Source organism: Python bivittatus, unplaced genomic scaffold, assembly GCF_059951505.1.
Source record: "Python bivittatus isolate LINGU-HERP-01145 unplaced genomic scaffold, Pbiv_v1 ctg000610_np1212, whole genome shotgun sequence".
Taxonomy (NCBI): domain Eukaryota; kingdom Metazoa; phylum Chordata; class Lepidosauria; order Squamata; family Pythonidae; genus Python; species Python bivittatus.
The window spans coordinates 53,394,978-53,411,621 of record NW_028277088.1 but is presented as its reverse complement, the minus strand read 5'-3'; the positions used below and the strand labels follow the sequence as shown (position 1 = coordinate 53,411,621).

Here is a 16,644-nt window from a genome sequence, read left to right as displayed (position 1 = left end):
GGTCTCTTGCAAGGAAAGAATGTTTCTTGAAATAAACAAACATTGCTGTATATAAATAAGATCATGCTTTTGCCCACTGTTATATGGAAGTAAGAGTTGAATATGTCAAGAGAAACATAAAGGTTGAATACAGTTGCAATGGGGCACTGATGGAGCAGGTGCCATAAACAAGAAGAGATAGAGACAAGAATGGGTGGGTGGATGGATGGATGGATGGATGGATGGATGGATGGATGGATGGATGGATTGATGGATGGGGACTAACACAAAAGTGAATGAGCAGTATGAAAGAAAGAGGTTAATGTGGTTTGATTATACACACATGGACGGAGTTGATGAGATCCTCAAAAGAAAAAGACAAAAAGTTTAAAGAGCTAAATGGAAAGGTATGAATCCGTATATGGATGTCATGGAAGCAAGAAGGGTATGCAAGAATTGAAAGGTATAGAGAAGTATTGTGAATCTCGTTGAGTTCCAAATATTCCTTTTAATGTAAGACAATTCACAGAAGGAGGAGAAATTTTGAAATGTATATGTATATTTTTGTGTGTGTATGTATATTTTCTGACAGCAACCATGAGCGATAGATGATAGATAGATAGATAGATAGATAGATAGATAGATAGATAGATAGATAGATAGATAGATAGATAGATAGTTGCTAAGTGCACTCTGTTGCTAAGTGCTGCAATCACTAAGTAGAAAATCACATGACCGAGATGGGCTTACAACATCACTTCCCATTTGGTCGTTAAGCAAGACATCACATGACCACAACTTGCTATTTTACTTCCGTGTTGTCCATTAACTCTGCTTGCCATTGTGAAGCACCCAAATGGCGATCATGAAACCACAGTGCAACAGTCATACATGTGAGGCTTGGTCACAAAGCTGGGTTTTTTACACTGGCATAACTTCAAATGGTTGCTAAGTGAGGCAGGCAATAAACAAGGACTACCTGTATATATAATAGTCAGACTACCAGATGAGCTGCAAGAATCTAGATGACCAGTAGATGCCAGCAAAATTTACAGAGTTTCTATAAATTCTAAATTTCTCTCATAGTTCAATTGGCCTGGCTTCAACTTCCTATTTATGTGTCTTGTCATACTGCCCAGTTTTACTCTAGAGGACAGAAATCAAAATGTGTCAACACAATGAATCACATCCTGTTTATTTCTGATATTAACTGAGCATATTCCTACATTTTCATTTCAACACACGGGAAAGGATTTGCATCAACTACTACTAATATTGGGAATTTACACAACTATTCTTAAAAATGTAACTTCCTTTTATTGGTAACCAATCAATAATACCTGGTGGAGGGTGGGAAAGCCATTAACAAAAAGAAATACTTGACATTATAAGAACAGGGGCTATTATCATCTGTAGCAGAAAGATACCAAGACAGAGAGCTTCCCTTCCATCTTCCTTCTTTGCAAATTCACTAAGCAGTGTAATACAGTGACTTAGCATCTAACTTTGTTTATCTTCATTCAGTATGGGAAACTGTCTCACAAGATTCTGTGCTAGGATAAAAGCCTTTGGTTGCTATCACCACTCTTTTGTTGAAGAATGCCATTCTTCAGAGTACTGCTGGATTTGATGAATCTGTCATCTTGTAACCCTCAGAAACTCCACAAAAAATAATTGTGTTTTCCTATGGAACCAAAGTAACATTTGTTCAATCTATGTGCAGTTTACTGAGTCTAATATCAATAGCCGTATGCTGTCATCTAACAGCTGGATCACTCATAGCTACATATCTCACATCTCTGATTACTATCTGTGTTTTCACTTTGTTTTTCCAAAAAGCACACAGAAAAGAAGCCAGTGTTTCTTGATACTGAATCTAGTAAGCCATTTTTTCTCTTACCACGCAGTACTGAACTTATGAATGCATTATTTTCCATTGTCATCTATAGCTTGACTCTCTAGTCCCATCTGTTTGACCCACATCTAAGAATAGACAAATTAGTCACTATCTGATATATGTCAGTTTTCTATGTATATAATTCTAAATCTTTGCTATCCAATTTCTTAATCAGTGTGTGAACTAGCAAAGCATGAAAATGTGTGTAGCTTTTCCTAACGTACATGATTTTCTCTGCAACTTTCCTTAAAATACACATGAACCAAGAGCTAAATTTTGAGAACAATAGCCAAAAGAATTTTGGATTCATTTGAAGTGGGTTAGATTGACTCTGGACATACTTCACAAATACTCCTCCTTCTGTCCAGATTTCTGTGTGGCCTAGTGAAGGAAAAGAAGCTGTCTGCATGGATGCGTGCGTGCGTGTGTGAGAGAGAGAGAGAGAGAGAGAGAGAGTGAGCACACCCCAGAGGAAGATTTCAGACAAGATGATAAACAGCCTGGTCTGTAAATCAAGTGTATTTGATAAGAACTCACTAAAGCCCTTGGAAAGATATTCCTAGGGAGTTATTTCCTGACTTTTCAATTGTTCCTCTCACTGTCTTTTAAACCCATGTGTCTGAAATAGTTGGGAGTTGACAGAAATCCAACTGATTTCAAGCACTTGGGTTAAAAGATGCATTTGATTTAATCTATTATTGTCTTTTTGCTCTTTTACTGCTGAATTTCTGGGTTGTCAATTTTCCCCTGTAGTTTTACTTCCAAGTGCACACCAAAGCTATTCTTTTCACTAGGTTTATGATTTAATTGAAAGCTACCTTCATATCCTCCATATTCTAGAATTGGGAAGCAATGACATGTATCACTACCCTGCTATGCAACTCTTGTCCTTTATCTCAAAAAGTGATTGAAAATTGAGGCAACCTACAATTAGCTTCAAGGAGAAAAATTAAAGCTTTTGAGCATGGTGTACCAGTTAATCTATACAATCATTTTAATCTATTTTTCTCAATAAATGCAATAGAAATAAATATCCTTCGCAGCACAGTAATGCATGTGAGCAAGCAAAGAAAGGCCGAGGGTGGGACTTACCCCAGTGACTTGTGACCTTCCTTGCCAGCTTCCCATTGAATTTGGCAGGGGGAGGGGAGCCAACAAGGAAGGTTGCAAATCACAATCACATGACCACAGGACACTGGAACTGGTCATAAGTGTAAGCTGGTTGCCAGACACCAGAATTTTGCTCACATGACCACGGGGGTGCTGCAACGGCCAGAACTCAGAGGACCGGTCATAAGTCCCTTCATTCAACACTGTTGTAACTTCAAATGGTCACTACATGAATAATCGTAACTCAAGGACTACCTGTAATATTAAAAGAGGGAGAAAATGCAGAGTGATCTTGATGGCAAGGTGATGAAATGATCTGGGATTGAAATAAAGTGAGGGAATGCTAGAAAGAATCTTTTAGAGATTTGTATGGAAATGACAGTGATATGTCAAAGAATAATATTACAACAAATTCTGGGTTAATGTCCAAGAAAAATGATAACAAGGAAGTCATAAATGCTATGAGAACGTAGAAAAATGGTAAGACTGCAGCTATATAAGGCGTAACTGGAGTTATGTTAAAATATGGGTGTAGTTTGCTTAAAATAACTCTCCAAGTTGTTTAACATATAGAGCTTTAAACTGTTTCCAACAATACATAGAGAGGGGTAACAAAAATGAGTGTAAAAACTACAGAGTAATTAGATGTTTGGCAGAGTTCAAGAGGTAAAATAAGCAAAATGTTGGAAGTGTGGTGTGCTTTTATGCTAGGCAAGGAATGTGCATACCATATTGGTTCCTCAGCAAGTCATTGAGAAATGCATGAATGTGAGAAAGGAAGTTTATTGTATGTTTCCTGATTTAGAGAAAGCAGATGATTGTGATGATGATGATGATGATAATGTATTAACTGTGAATAGGTTTGAATTATGGATTTTTTTTCACAAATATGGAGTTCAAAGTTGATTGCTGTGATAAGAGTGGTATATGATGGAAGAAAAGCATGTGTAAGAATAAGTGGAAAGCTTAGTGAATATTTCAATGTTGAACAGGAATAAGACAACAGAGTGTGAAGTCCAGTGCTGGTTTAATGTATTTAAGGGAAAAGGAAAAGGAATATATGTCATGGTGTTCAAGATACTTTGGTTGGGGACATGAATGTACATATACTTTTCTATACACATCAATTCATGTTACTAAGAACTCAAATTATTTTCAGTGGATATGAGACAGACTGTACGATGCAGCAAGCAGAACTGATCTAAATATTAACATATCAAAGGCCAAGGTAGTGGTGCTTGATGAGAAAAATGGAGTAAGCCACTGAACATTTACATAGTGAAAAACAAGAGCAAGCACTTTCAGTTGCTGCACCTTGGTAGAATACTTCCTAAATGGGGGGGGGGGGGGAATGATGGAGAAATGTTAATACATACAAATGCTGGTAAAAAGGTAATGAGTGGAACATGGTCTCTTGCAAGGAAAGAATGTTTGTTGAAAGAATCAAACATTGCTGTCTATAAATAAGATCATGCTTTTGCCCACTGTTATATGGAAGTAAGAGTTGAGTATGTCAAGAGAAACATAAAGGTTGAATACGGTTGCAATGGGGCATTGATGAAGCAGGTGCCATAAACAAGAAGAGATAGAGGAATGAATGAATGAATGAATGAATGAATGAATGAATGAATGAATGAATGAGGACTGACACAAAAGTGAATGAGCAGTATGAAATAAAGGTTAATATGGTTTGATTATACACACATGGATGGAGTTGATGGGATCCTCAAGAGAAAAAGACAAAAAGTTTAAAGAGCCAAAAGGAAAGGTATGAATCCGTGCATGGGTGTAATAGAAGCAAGAAGGACATGCAAGAATTGAAAGGTATGGAGAAGTATTGTGAATCTCACTGAGTTCCAAATATTCCTTTTAATGTAAGACAATTCATGGAACGAGGAGAAATTTTGAAATGTATATGTATATTTGTGTCTGTGTGTGTATGTATATTTTCTGATAGCAACCACGAGCGATCGATAGATAGACAGACAGACAGGCAGACCTTGCTTAGCTACCACAACCGGGACCGGCAACTCTGTTGCTAAGTGCCACGATCACTAAGCAGAAAATCACATGACCGAGATGGGCTTACAACATCACTTCCATTTGGTCGATAAGCAAGACATCACATGACCACAACTTGCTATTTTACTTCCGTGTTCTCCATTAACTCTGCTTGCCAGAAGCAGGTTACAAAGTACCCAAATGGCGATCATGAAACCACAGGACACTGCAACAGTCATACATGTGAGGCTTGGTCAAAAAGCTGGGTTTTTTACACTGTCATAACTTCAAATGGTTGCTAAGTGAGGCAGACAATAAGCAAGGACTACCTGAATATATAATAGTCAGACTACCAGATGAGCTGCAAGAATCCAGATGACCAGTAGATGCCAGCAAAATTTATAGAGTTTTTGTTTGATTTGCTGCCTAATGGTGATCTGGAAGATGAGAGAAACATATTGTAGAATGTTTATGTCTGTATATACAGAAATATAGAGAGAAACAGAGAGAGAGAAACATACATATAAAAAAAATCAGTAGAGAAGCCGCCTTAACCAGTGAAGCAACGTTAAGTGACATGTAGTACATTGGCAAACACTTCTTTAAAATAACAAAAGAAAACCAATCAATAAGAGAACAACATTAAACATGTCAGGGAAAACACCCTAACCCCCAAAATTAAAATATCCAATCTCAGTTGCACAATTAATATAGTTATTTTCATCCTAACTAAAACAATAGTTTTATTAATAAATAAAAAGCAATGATAATGACTCTTAATTGGAAAAGTAGAGATACTAGAGGTCTATCAATAGTACATTGATCAAAAGGATAGCTCCTGGGTTTAATAAAGTAATGAAATAACATACATTTTTAAAAAGGTGTGTTTAATTATGAACTAGCAGATTAGAACAACGTGTTGGCAAAATTAACACTTAATTCTATTGCATGTGGCCAAAGGTTTTCTGTTTCTTTCTCTATCAAAACAATCTACAGTACAAAATAAGAGTGCAAAACCATATTGCTTCATAATAATTATAGAGAAGAAAATACTAAAACGCAAGTAATTTTGTCTGTTTCATATGAGGAAAATGTCATCAGGTCAGGGAAAGCTGTTCTTGATGGACGGCCAAAACTGCATTGTGATGTTCATAAGATTCCAATTGTAATGCCCGGTTTTATTTTGCTGTTCTACAGATCCCATCCCAAACCATTGTTATTGCCTACAGCTGGGTGGGGATCTGTAGGTTTAATCCAAACTTAGTCAGAGTTTGAATCAATTGATGATATGCAGCTATACATCTCCATCCCTGGTGAAGTAAGTGATGCTGTGGCCACCCTTTCGTGGTGCCTGGAGGCTGTAAGGGTCTGGATGGGGAACAACAGGCTTCAGCTGAACCCTGGTAAGATGGAGTGGCTGTGGGTTAATGGCTCCTCTGTTTCTGGGATTTTGTCATCTTTGGTGCTGGATGGGGTGGCGCTGCCCCAGACAGACCCAGTGCATAATCTGGGGGTCCTCCTAGACTCACGGCTCCTGCTTGAAGGGCAGGTGGCAGCCATGGCAAGGAGGGCCTTTGCACAACTTCAGGTTGTGCATCAGTTACGCCCTTTCCTGGACTGGGATGCCCTTCGAACAGTCACTCACGCCCTTGTTATCTCCCAGATAGACTACTGCAATGCGCTCTACATGGGGCTATCCTTGAAGAGTATCCGGAAGCTACCGCTTGTCCAGAATGCAGCCACGCGGGCTATTGTTGGTGCCCCAAAGAGGGCCCATGTAACGCCTCTGCTCCGCGAGCTGCATTGGGTGCCGGTTTGCTTCCGGGTCCAATTCAAGGTGTTGGTTATAACCTTTAAAGCCCTACATGGCATGGGACCAGGTTATCTAAGGGACCGCCTCTCCCCTATGACTTCAACCCATCCCACCTGATCACACAGAGAGGGCATGCTTCAGACCCCCTCAGTGAAAGAACTTCGACTGACGGGGTCCAGAAGGCAGGCCTTCTCTGCGGTAGCCCCTGCTCTTTGGAACATTCAGCCCCCAGAGGTGCGATTAGCCCCCACACTCCTGGCCTTCCGTAAGGCTTTGAAGACCTGGTTCCGTCACCTGGCCTGGGGTGGGGTGAGAATATAAGCATGGGGATGGCTAACCCCATAGAGGCCTCTGCCTTCAACCTCAGGTTTTTCATCCTCTTGGTCTCTCCTTCTTCTTTTTAATAATGTTTTAATTTAAGGTTTTATGTGTTTATGTACTGTTTGTTGTGAATTGCCCAGAGTTCCCCCATTGGGGGGAGATGGGCGGTTGAAGAATTCAGTAAATCAATAAATAAGTAAGTAAGTAAATAAGTAAGTACGGTAAGATCTATGGATTGTCTCCAGCCATGTAGCAAAACAAAACAAATTCTGGCACTACAGTGGGAACCTTGTAGGTATCATGCTGCCAGTGTGAATGTGCAACCAAAATCACTTTCCCCATTCTGCTGCCCTATATATATGTTGGACTTCAACTGTTGTGGATATTGAAGCTCTACACACCTAGCGGACAGAAGGCTTGGAGTAGTGTCTCTAAAATTATAGGGACTGGCATCTTTCCTTTGGCCTGTTCTTGGGATCATGGAAGTAGTAAGGGCATACTTAACGGCTTCTCCATCCACCATTTCCTTAATCCAGTGTTAGGTTGCAATTATCTAAAATCAACATTTCATTTAAACAACATTAAATGGGAAACTACAGTTTGCTGCAAAACAAATTGCAAGCCTGCATCTCTTCATTTTCAGGCCTCGCATAGTTCCTATAAGCTTTGGTCGAAAATTGAGGTGATATCTGGCTGAACCCCAGAGCCTTGCTTGGAAACGTGTACTGCTCAGTCATGAATTAAAAGAAGACAAATGATATTATTTACTACCTGCCCCAATGGAAGCAGCAAAAAGGAGTTACAAACAACCTGTCCTGAGACTATATATGCTGTCCCATAGTACTCATTTTGTGTGAGCACCTTTATATGCTCTCAAATTCCTGTCCAAAACTGGGGTCTACTGCTTTCCTAATCCATTTAAGTTTCACTCTGTTGAATTTATTTCTTTTTATTTCATTTATGCAATGTTATTGATTTTACTTGTGCAGTTTAGCCACCACCTCCATCCTTATGACTAATGTGTGTTTGTGCAGGAAAGGAAAGGAGTAAGAGAGCTGTTTGAGGAAGAATCGTCTTGGCCATATACCCCTAATTCTTTGATTACTCCTCCAGTAGTGGCCATTCTTGTTATAAAAGGGCACCTACATGTAACATGAAGTTTGCAAGAACGTAGGCAATTTTGAAGAAAACAAGACTTAACACTTTTTCTTTTTTGCTTTCCAGTCAGTCTTGACTTCTGACACTACATGGCAAGTCCGTGTGGTTTTCTAAGCAACATTTTTGGAAGCGGTTGACCACTCCTTCTTCCCAGGTCTGAGAGAGAGTAACTGGCCCAGATCACCACTTAGTTTCATGCCTAAGGCAGCACTAGAACGCAGGGCACCCCACTCCTAGTCCAGAGCCTTAACCATCAGCCCAGACAGCCTCTCAACTATCACTTGCTGCTCATTATAAATGAAGTCCGCTGGGCTTTTCAATCTCAGTGTAACTTCTTCTCAGGTCTTTGCAATACCGTCCTTGGCAGCGAAACAAATGCATGCTGTCCTCCCACCTCCTTCGGCTTAGCTATCTGTGTTGAGGAGGGGCAGTAACTAGCTTCAGCTGAATGTGATTGCTGTCTGAAAATCAGGGATCTTTAATGCACGAGGTTCCCATACGGCCAAATGCAGACCTTCCATGCCACGATGAGGAGATTGGTCCTGGGAATGTACAGTATACTGCGATCCCATCTTTATTATGATGAATGTCTGACAACATTTTTACTTCAGTTTTGCTCCTTTTCGCACAGGACTTGTGAAAAGAAAGGGATGAAGGAAAAGAAAGTGCAAAGCTTATGAGACCCATGTAATGGTCTTAGATAATCATTTTTAGCTCACTGCTCTGATAAGGATTATTTGCTTCAGAGCAGCATAAAGATAAACAGAGTTTCTTTCCTAAAGAAAAGTAATGGTCCCACCTAAGTGAATTGAGTTATACAAAATAGATTCTTCAGAAAGAAAGAGGAACTTCATGCTACTGACAAGAGCTAATCAATCAACCCATTCTCCGAATAGCATTTTTCCACTTCAAAATGAACAGTCAATGAAACCTAGAGGTGCTGCTTCGTTGAAGCATGCCAACTTTTATTTCCACTTTCCATGTGTCTATGCTTTCTATTATTTTATTAAACATAAGGGAACTCATTTATTTTTAAAAGCTCCATTCTAAAGCTGCTTGTTGTAAGATTTAATCTGAACACAAGGTTGTTGGTTATGAACCAAGCTTTATAGGTCAAGTTGCAGGGCAGCAGAGAATAGCTCTGAACGCTTCTATCAGATGGAAACTTTCAACCAAGCATAAGCTTCATCTAAAATATGTATGCAAGAACAAATACTACCCATTTCTAATTATCTTACAGCTTGGTCATGGCTCTGCTTTAAAACACCTTTTCCAGAGAACCTAGAGTTTCTTAGGAAGCTCACTTAGGAGTTTCTGAGTGGTTAGATCAAGAGTGAGCAGCAAAATGTCCCACAGGAGAGATTCTCAACTTGCTGTAAGGTCCCAGGTGGCCCTGAAGACCTTGGATGCAGCCTTGAGAGCTCATAACAGTGGTTTCCAAATAGACATTTTTAAAGGGGACAGCAGAATGTTTCACATTGCTGGATTTAGCAAATGCCTTTTTCTCACAGTCTTCACTCCTGCACCTAGCCAGTGTTTTCCTTCTTTATAAGGAGTTGCCGGTCCCAATTACCATCACTAAATAAGGACTACCTGTATGTGAATACTACTGAATATAAATGATGTGGCAAAAAATCTTGAATTAACCTTTTTTCTTACTTACAGATAGAAGTATTTTGAAGTTTGGGACACTTGTCAGCACATCAAACACAATGAAACGGGGATAGTGACCACTGAAACTGACAAGCCTTTGCTTTGGACAATGGGAATTAAAGATAAAGGGAGTGCTTTCAAGCAAGACTGTCACTCTACTTAGTTCAACTTGAAATTTAAAAGTGAAGTTTTCTGGAACCTCAACCACTAGCCAACTGAGTATTTTATATTGCAATTATTTCATTATACTTTAATAAAAATTCAACATTTTATGTGGTTGGTTTCTTAAGATGCAGTTTCAGTCTATTGAATGCCATAGATTTTATGATTTTTTTTCTAGAAGCAAAGCTGTATTTATAAGCTTTTGTTTTTGAAGTCTGAAAGTGGCTGCATCTTCAGATAACTCTATCTTTAAGCAATGTATAGAGAAGTTGATTTATTTAAAGTCATGTAACATTGGTAATCAGAAGTGGATATATACAACATGTCATGCTCTATTCTGTCTGTTGCTTCCATGCCTCAAACCTCTGTAGAAAAATACAAACTTTGCTACTGGTTTGGATTAAGAAGTGCCTCCTCTTAGCTACTGGCTAATTAATAGCCACATAGTAACTTGCCATGACTTTAAAAAAAAAAATGTATGGAGCCATTACTAAATGTATCTAAAATTAGTCTAGAAGATGCAGTACAAATCAGACATGGCAAGGCAGCATGCATACATAGATACATAAACATACACACACACACACACATCCCTGCAGCCCTCAATACACATCCGTGCATAAGCACAGAGCCTGGCTTCACTCACTCTTTCCTCTCTCTGCTCTATTAGTCTCTCTCTTTTCCACTACAAGGAAAAGAACACAGTAAATTCTCTGTCTCCCACTTACTGGTCTAGTCACAAATAGCTGAGCTTTATTTATGATGTGGAGAACACATAAAGAAATGGTCAGCAGTGAAAGGTTCTTTGGCTTGCATTAAAACAACACAGGAAAGAAAGAGATATAGTGAAACTGTGCCAGGGACTGAAAGAACAGCAAGTGTGTGTGTGTGTCTGTGTATAGTGTCTAATACGTGTATTTTCTCTCCTGATCCTATGGTAGCTGACAACCAAACTTAAGTCTCATGTATGTCTCTGCCAATGAAATTAAACCAGAATGAATTCTACAATGTAAGCAATATTAATTATATTTTATCCTGGCTCTAGTCTGTATTAAGCACAATAACAAATGCTGAACGAAAGCAGTTCCTCAAAACTTGCCAAAGTTTGATGAAATCAGTTGTTTTGGAAAGCAGTGTCAACAAATACCACATTGTAAATTAGTCCTACACTTGCCTTAATAAAAATATAAGTGAAAATACATTTGTTACTTATATTTTTACTTCTAACAACCCATGGGGAGCAAAGCGTACACATTTTCTTTCAGCATGAAGACTGACAGAATTTGGGCATCTTCAGTGGTAATCTGAACTAGGTGAGTATAAGAAAGTCATTTATTTTTCCAGCACTGATGTTTCCCCAACTTCCAAGAAGAAATGGGATACTTCGTAAGTTACCTCCTCTTCCCTAGAAAGCTCACATCAGCTAGTTTATCAAGGTTAAAGCTTCAAGTGTTGATTAGTTCACCTACATGTGTTTGCTTAACCAAATAGGATACCACACAAATTTTACTTTAAAATCTAGTTTATATTGACAAGTAATAAAAGAGGAAGATCTACATAGATAATTGAGCCAAAAAGTCCACAATGATCTGTTATTTTACCATGCACAATATAAAGAAATGTCTTCCTGATGTGTTTAGCCACCGCTGTAAAAAGAAAAAGACATCAATTGAGACACTGCCACATGATACCCAAGGACATTATTGTATAATTATCTTTTTTTTAATAAACATAATGTAATTATTACTCTAAAATTAACAAGTTCAGTGAAAAAATATTAAAAAATGTGTTTATGTAACAGTAGAGATATATAGATCAGTACTTAAATTATTCAAAATGGGTTCATTGAATTAATTATGTAGTCAAAAACGATGTATAAAATCATTCTGCCAACAAGGCAGAAGTCCTCTTTGTTGCAGAAATAATTTATTGGAACTGTAGGGCAGGACAGAAACTGGAACAGATTTTTCACTGAGGTACAGGTAGGAAACCTGGAACATCACCTGGTCCCCCAGTGTATCTGTCATACAATGTACAAAGAAGATAGAGAAATGCTTATGGGTCAAGTTATAAAAATAGGGGACCTATATTGTTGAAAAAATTAACCATTCCTATTACTAAGACTACAAAAGTGTTTTTGAATACAAATATAGCAGAAAATATCTTGTGCTGTTTTAATGAAGCGCCACTCTGTTGTTTGCATAAGGATCAGAGGCAATGCTGGATGCACTGAACCAGTCCTAGGAATAAATAATGATTTATCAAAAAGCTAAATAAATACTGTAGTCCAGATCTGAAGCAAACATTTTGTTGTTTCATGGGAATTCCCTTTGGGATGCCATTCAGAATTTAATGGTACTGTTCAACCTAGCTCTTACTTTGGATGCTCAAATGCATCCATAATCTGGAATTGTTTTTCCAGCTGAAGTGGATGGAGCAGCTATGATTCCAGTTCTTCATTCTCTTGCAATATCCCAGTTAGAATATATGGCACTGCCACAGAATATGGTCTCGCTATCTGAATTGGTTCAAAAGGCAGCAGTCAACTTACTCCCTCAAATCTGTCATTCTGTTTGTAAAATCAATGCCAATCTTCAATCTTTTACTTGGGTGGTATTGCCAAGTAACTATCAGGGGGCAGGCCTTTTCACCAGTACTGTCCTGCCTGAGAAATGCCCCTTTCTAAAGGAACTGCTTTGTTCAGGAAACAAATAACAGTATTGTGATATCTTAGGATTATTAACACGCTATTAATGTCTTATTTTCAAAAAGTACCTCACATTCTATTCTAATTTCTATATTTACTTTACTTTCTTTATAGCGCTTTAGCAATTTTTAAATAGCAAACCGTCACAGAAATATTCACGTGTCACAGAATCTATGGTACCGAATCAAGTATGTTGTGACATACAAGATTCTCAGACAGCACTAAAGGGGGAACAGAATATTAGGAACCATCATTAATTTTTTTGTCACATCTTTTTCTACCAACAGCACTTAGTTTAAGACATTTACTTACACAATAATATTGTTGATCGGAATATGGATCAGTTTTACGAAGAAACCAATAAATCCCATTATTGCAAAGCCTATTGCTGTTGCCATGGCAATCTTCTGGAATTCTGTGATTTAAAAATTACATGAGTTGATTTATCCAATTTCTGGGCCGCTCATCTCCAAATATAATAATGGGCAGCTTCATAAAATTAAAAACCAAAAAAGCACCATGATATTTAAAAATACACAATTGCTTCAAGGGGACACACACACACACACACACACACACAATACCCCACAACTTAGAGGAACCCACCAGATGCTCCAACCCAAGGCCTGAGGGAACAGCCACATTTTTAGGGTTCTGCTGAAGGCGAAAGGCCAAGGCCAAGTGAACCTCAGAGCGTGCTATTCCAGAGGGCAGGCGCTGCAAAGAAGAGGGCCATTTCCTCGGTCTCACTAGATGACATTGCTTCATCAATAGGACCTGAAGCAAACTAACTCTACCTGATCGTAAAGGATAGCCGATACCACATCACCTTCTAAAGTGCTTAGAACACTGCAATGGATGGTAACTTAAAAAAAGGGCAACCTGAGGGAAAAGCAATCAGATACCAGATCAGACATTATTGCTTTCCGTGTGTTTTCTAGGCTCAGCGTCTGTGAGAGACCTGCGTTCTCTAAGCTAAGAAAAAGGTCGGTTCTCACTTAGAAAGAAAAATGTGCTCACCGCTGATAAAGCTGGCATGCATATTTTTGGGCTCTTGTTCAAAATTGCTCTGCTCACTTTACCAAAGAAATCCACTTCTAGCCCCTATTTCAAAAAATAACCTCTTGCACAGCTCTTAAAAATATGAGCTCAAGAAAACTTCAATGGTTTTTTAGAAATGCAACCTGTGCTTCTCTCTCTCTTCTGGAAATCTTTTGATTAAACTAAATGTAATCACCTTTAATGATGTAGTAGAGCAGTGTTTTTTAAACGTTTTTCTCTCAGGGATCCCTTCCCACTATTAAAAATTATATAGGGTCTCAAAAGAATTTTGGTTTGCATGGGTTATATTTGTTGATATTTATCATATTAAAAGTCAAATTGATGCATTTGCTCCGCTCTTAAGATTGTTTGATGGGATTTTAATATTGGATTATTTTTCAACAGTGGCTGCCAAATAATTTTGATTTTGAGGACCCCTGAGAGGGTCTTGGGGGACCATGCTCTAAGAAACATTATGGAGTATAGCATCAGACGATATTTTAGATATGTTGGCTGGGTTTTTTTTATATATATATATATATGGGTTTTTTATCTGCATTATCTATTCTTTAAATATTCTTTTCAACTTGTACTATTATCTGTGGTATCGTTTGCCTTCACTTATTTAAAATACATTATCATCATCATCATCATGAAAACATGTGAGTCAATACAGAAAACTGACAGAAATCCACTGTGGTTACAGAAATAGTTTCTTTCTTGCACTTTGCTTATGATATTACCATCGAATTTTCTTTTTTTCCCTTTTTCTTCCTGATTACTTTACCTTTTCTATCTGGTTTTGTGCATCTTTTAACAAGCCTGATAGAATCTTTCACAAACTGGCGGCTGGGTTCCACAAACTGCATTACTTGATCCATGATGAACTGAAAAAGACGAGAAACAAATTAACTTTCAGGTTCTTCTTAACAATAATTTTACAGCAGTTGGAAAGTGTCCTCAATAGAAACAAGGATCCATTTTCAAGGACTAATGTCTCCAATATTATTGTTCTGCCAGTACAGAAAACTTAAAGCTGTTGCTCATGGTTACTCTTTCAGAAGCTGTTAATTACAGAAATTAAATCTGGGAAAATTCCAGAGGTGATTATATATACTCTAATGCTGATTTATCAATAGAAGCAAAGAGCTTATTCTACCAAACTGAACACATTGCCGCGGACTGTGGTCCTGATTTACCAAAAAATGCATGTTCTGAACCAGGGTAACAACTAGCCAATCAGTTTGCTGAATACTATTAGGAAACTCTATGCTGCTCATCTGTTGAGAAAGTTACAAGAGTAGCTAGAAGCTGAAGAAATCCTGAGAAAAGAACAACAAGATTTAGGATAGGGCAGACTACCTTGGTTCAAGCCTGAATGTTACAGCATTTGACAGAAAAATACAAGTCCGCTTTCTAGTCATCCCTGTGTAGCATGTTCATGGATATTCAATCTGTGTTTGATTCTATCTCTCCATGAAGGTTAAGACTTCCTCTACTTAACTACAATTAATTTTGTCCATTCATCAGTTTGGTAATAATAGCACCCCTTAGGGTTAAATATTACCCTTGGGGTGTGCTTCAAAGTTTATATATAAGTTTTTTAAATCTATAAATAAATACAAGACGAATTCAACATACATAGAATGCATAAAATGCTAGCAGGATTCATCTCAAGAGTTTCTTACCTTTCCATAAATATTGCCAGACTAGATAACAGGCAAACTGACCTGTTTGCACAGCCACTAAGATTCAGGAGACAAAGAAAGCAAGAAGTTCTGGGCACAGGCAGAGTGGCTTTCCTTTGCAGCCTCTTTGTCTTCCTTCCGGTTTTTCCTCGGACCCTTTTTGGCACGAAAGGCCATTATGTTTGTTGGGGCTTTATAGATTCAAGTGCTTGTATTAAATTAAGGTCACCAGTAATGCAGTGAAACACATAAAGCTGTAAAAAGGAGATGCAGCTGAGCTACAAGGACAGAGCTAACAGAATATCGTGAAATGTCGTCTCCTCGGGTTAGTTTCAGAGAGGCAATTCCACGTTTTAATCTGGCCTTGAAAAAGCGCCGGGTCTGAGGTCAGGAGAGCTGAAACGCTCTGAAGCTTCTGCAACGAACAAGGAGAAGAGGAAAGAGCTGCGCTGTGACTGACTCTTGGCACTGAGAACACGGGGGGTCGTCATTTCTCTTTTTCGCCAACAATCCGAAGGAAATACAGAGTAACATCAGAATCACCCGAATTAGCTACACTCACCAGTCCTGAAGAAAGTCCTTACGCTGCAGACGCCGCCACCAAACGCTGCTTCTTAAGACACGTAGCAACTCCGCCGAAAGGGAAGCGGAAGCGGAAAAGGCGCCTGCGGCAGAGGCGCACGCATACGTCAATCGTTCTCTGCAAGCACTTCCGGTTCTCAACTGAGTCACGTGGGCTCCCCTCCACCTGGCGAACGGAACTGATGAATGAGAGTCCACGGAAGCGTCGGGCTTACGTGCATTCTTTCCAATAACAAAACCTCAGATTTTTCTGATGGGGCATGTCTGCCCTTCACAACTCGAAGCACGCAGAGGTTCAGGGCGCGTCAGGAAAAGGATATTTTGTAATATATACTAGACAACCCGTGACCCTTTGGATCACAGTGTCAGAAAACGACAGACACGGGTTCGGTTGTCCAGTAGACAGAAGTTTTTATTGGGCACGTTTGCAAAGGTGGGTCCCTCCCGCAGCAATGGAGGAACCCCGAAACAAGGTCTGACAGGTTTTTATACCCCCTATCTGTCCTCCCCCTCCTACGAGGGCTTGGCTCAC

At 38.9% G+C, this 16,644-nt stretch overlaps 1 protein-coding gene across 2 annotated transcripts; it reads right to left on the bottom strand.

Moving 5' to 3' along the window:
- Positions 1 to 11,108: 11,108 nt before the first annotated feature.
- Positions 11,109 to 16,244, bottom strand: LOC148214627 (protein transport protein Sec61 subunit gamma). Of its 2 annotated transcripts, XM_088150027.1 has the most exons (4): positions 16,093 to 16,243; positions 14,630 to 14,729; positions 13,114 to 13,216; positions 11,109 to 11,740 (listed from the first exon to the last, which is right to left on the bottom strand). In XM_088150027.1, exons 2-4 carry the CDS (start codon positions 14,721 to 14,723, stop codon positions 11,731 to 11,733), a joined length of 207 nt encoding a protein of 68 aa, XP_088006153.1. In that variant the 5' UTR covers positions 14,724 to 14,729; positions 16,093 to 16,243; the 3' UTR covers positions 11,109 to 11,730. The 2 variants fall into 2 exon arrangements, with proteins under 2 accessions (XP_088006153.1, XP_088006154.1); XM_088150028.1 differs by lacking the exon at positions 11,109 to 11,740 and having other exon boundaries at positions 13,110 to 13,216; positions 16,093 to 16,244.
- Between the last annotated feature and the right edge of the window lie 400 nt (positions 16,245 to 16,644).

Bases quoted from the DNA above. Each gene is read 5' to 3' on its own strand.
- LOC148214627 (XM_088150027.1), bottom strand. From the start codon at position 14,723: ATGGATCAAGTAATGCAGTTTGTGGAACCCAGCCGCCAGTTTGTGAAA. The intron at 13,217-14,629 runs GTAAAGTAATCA...TTTAAATCACAG, and splicing joins CACAAAACCAGATAGAAAAG to AATTCCAGAAGATTGCCATG.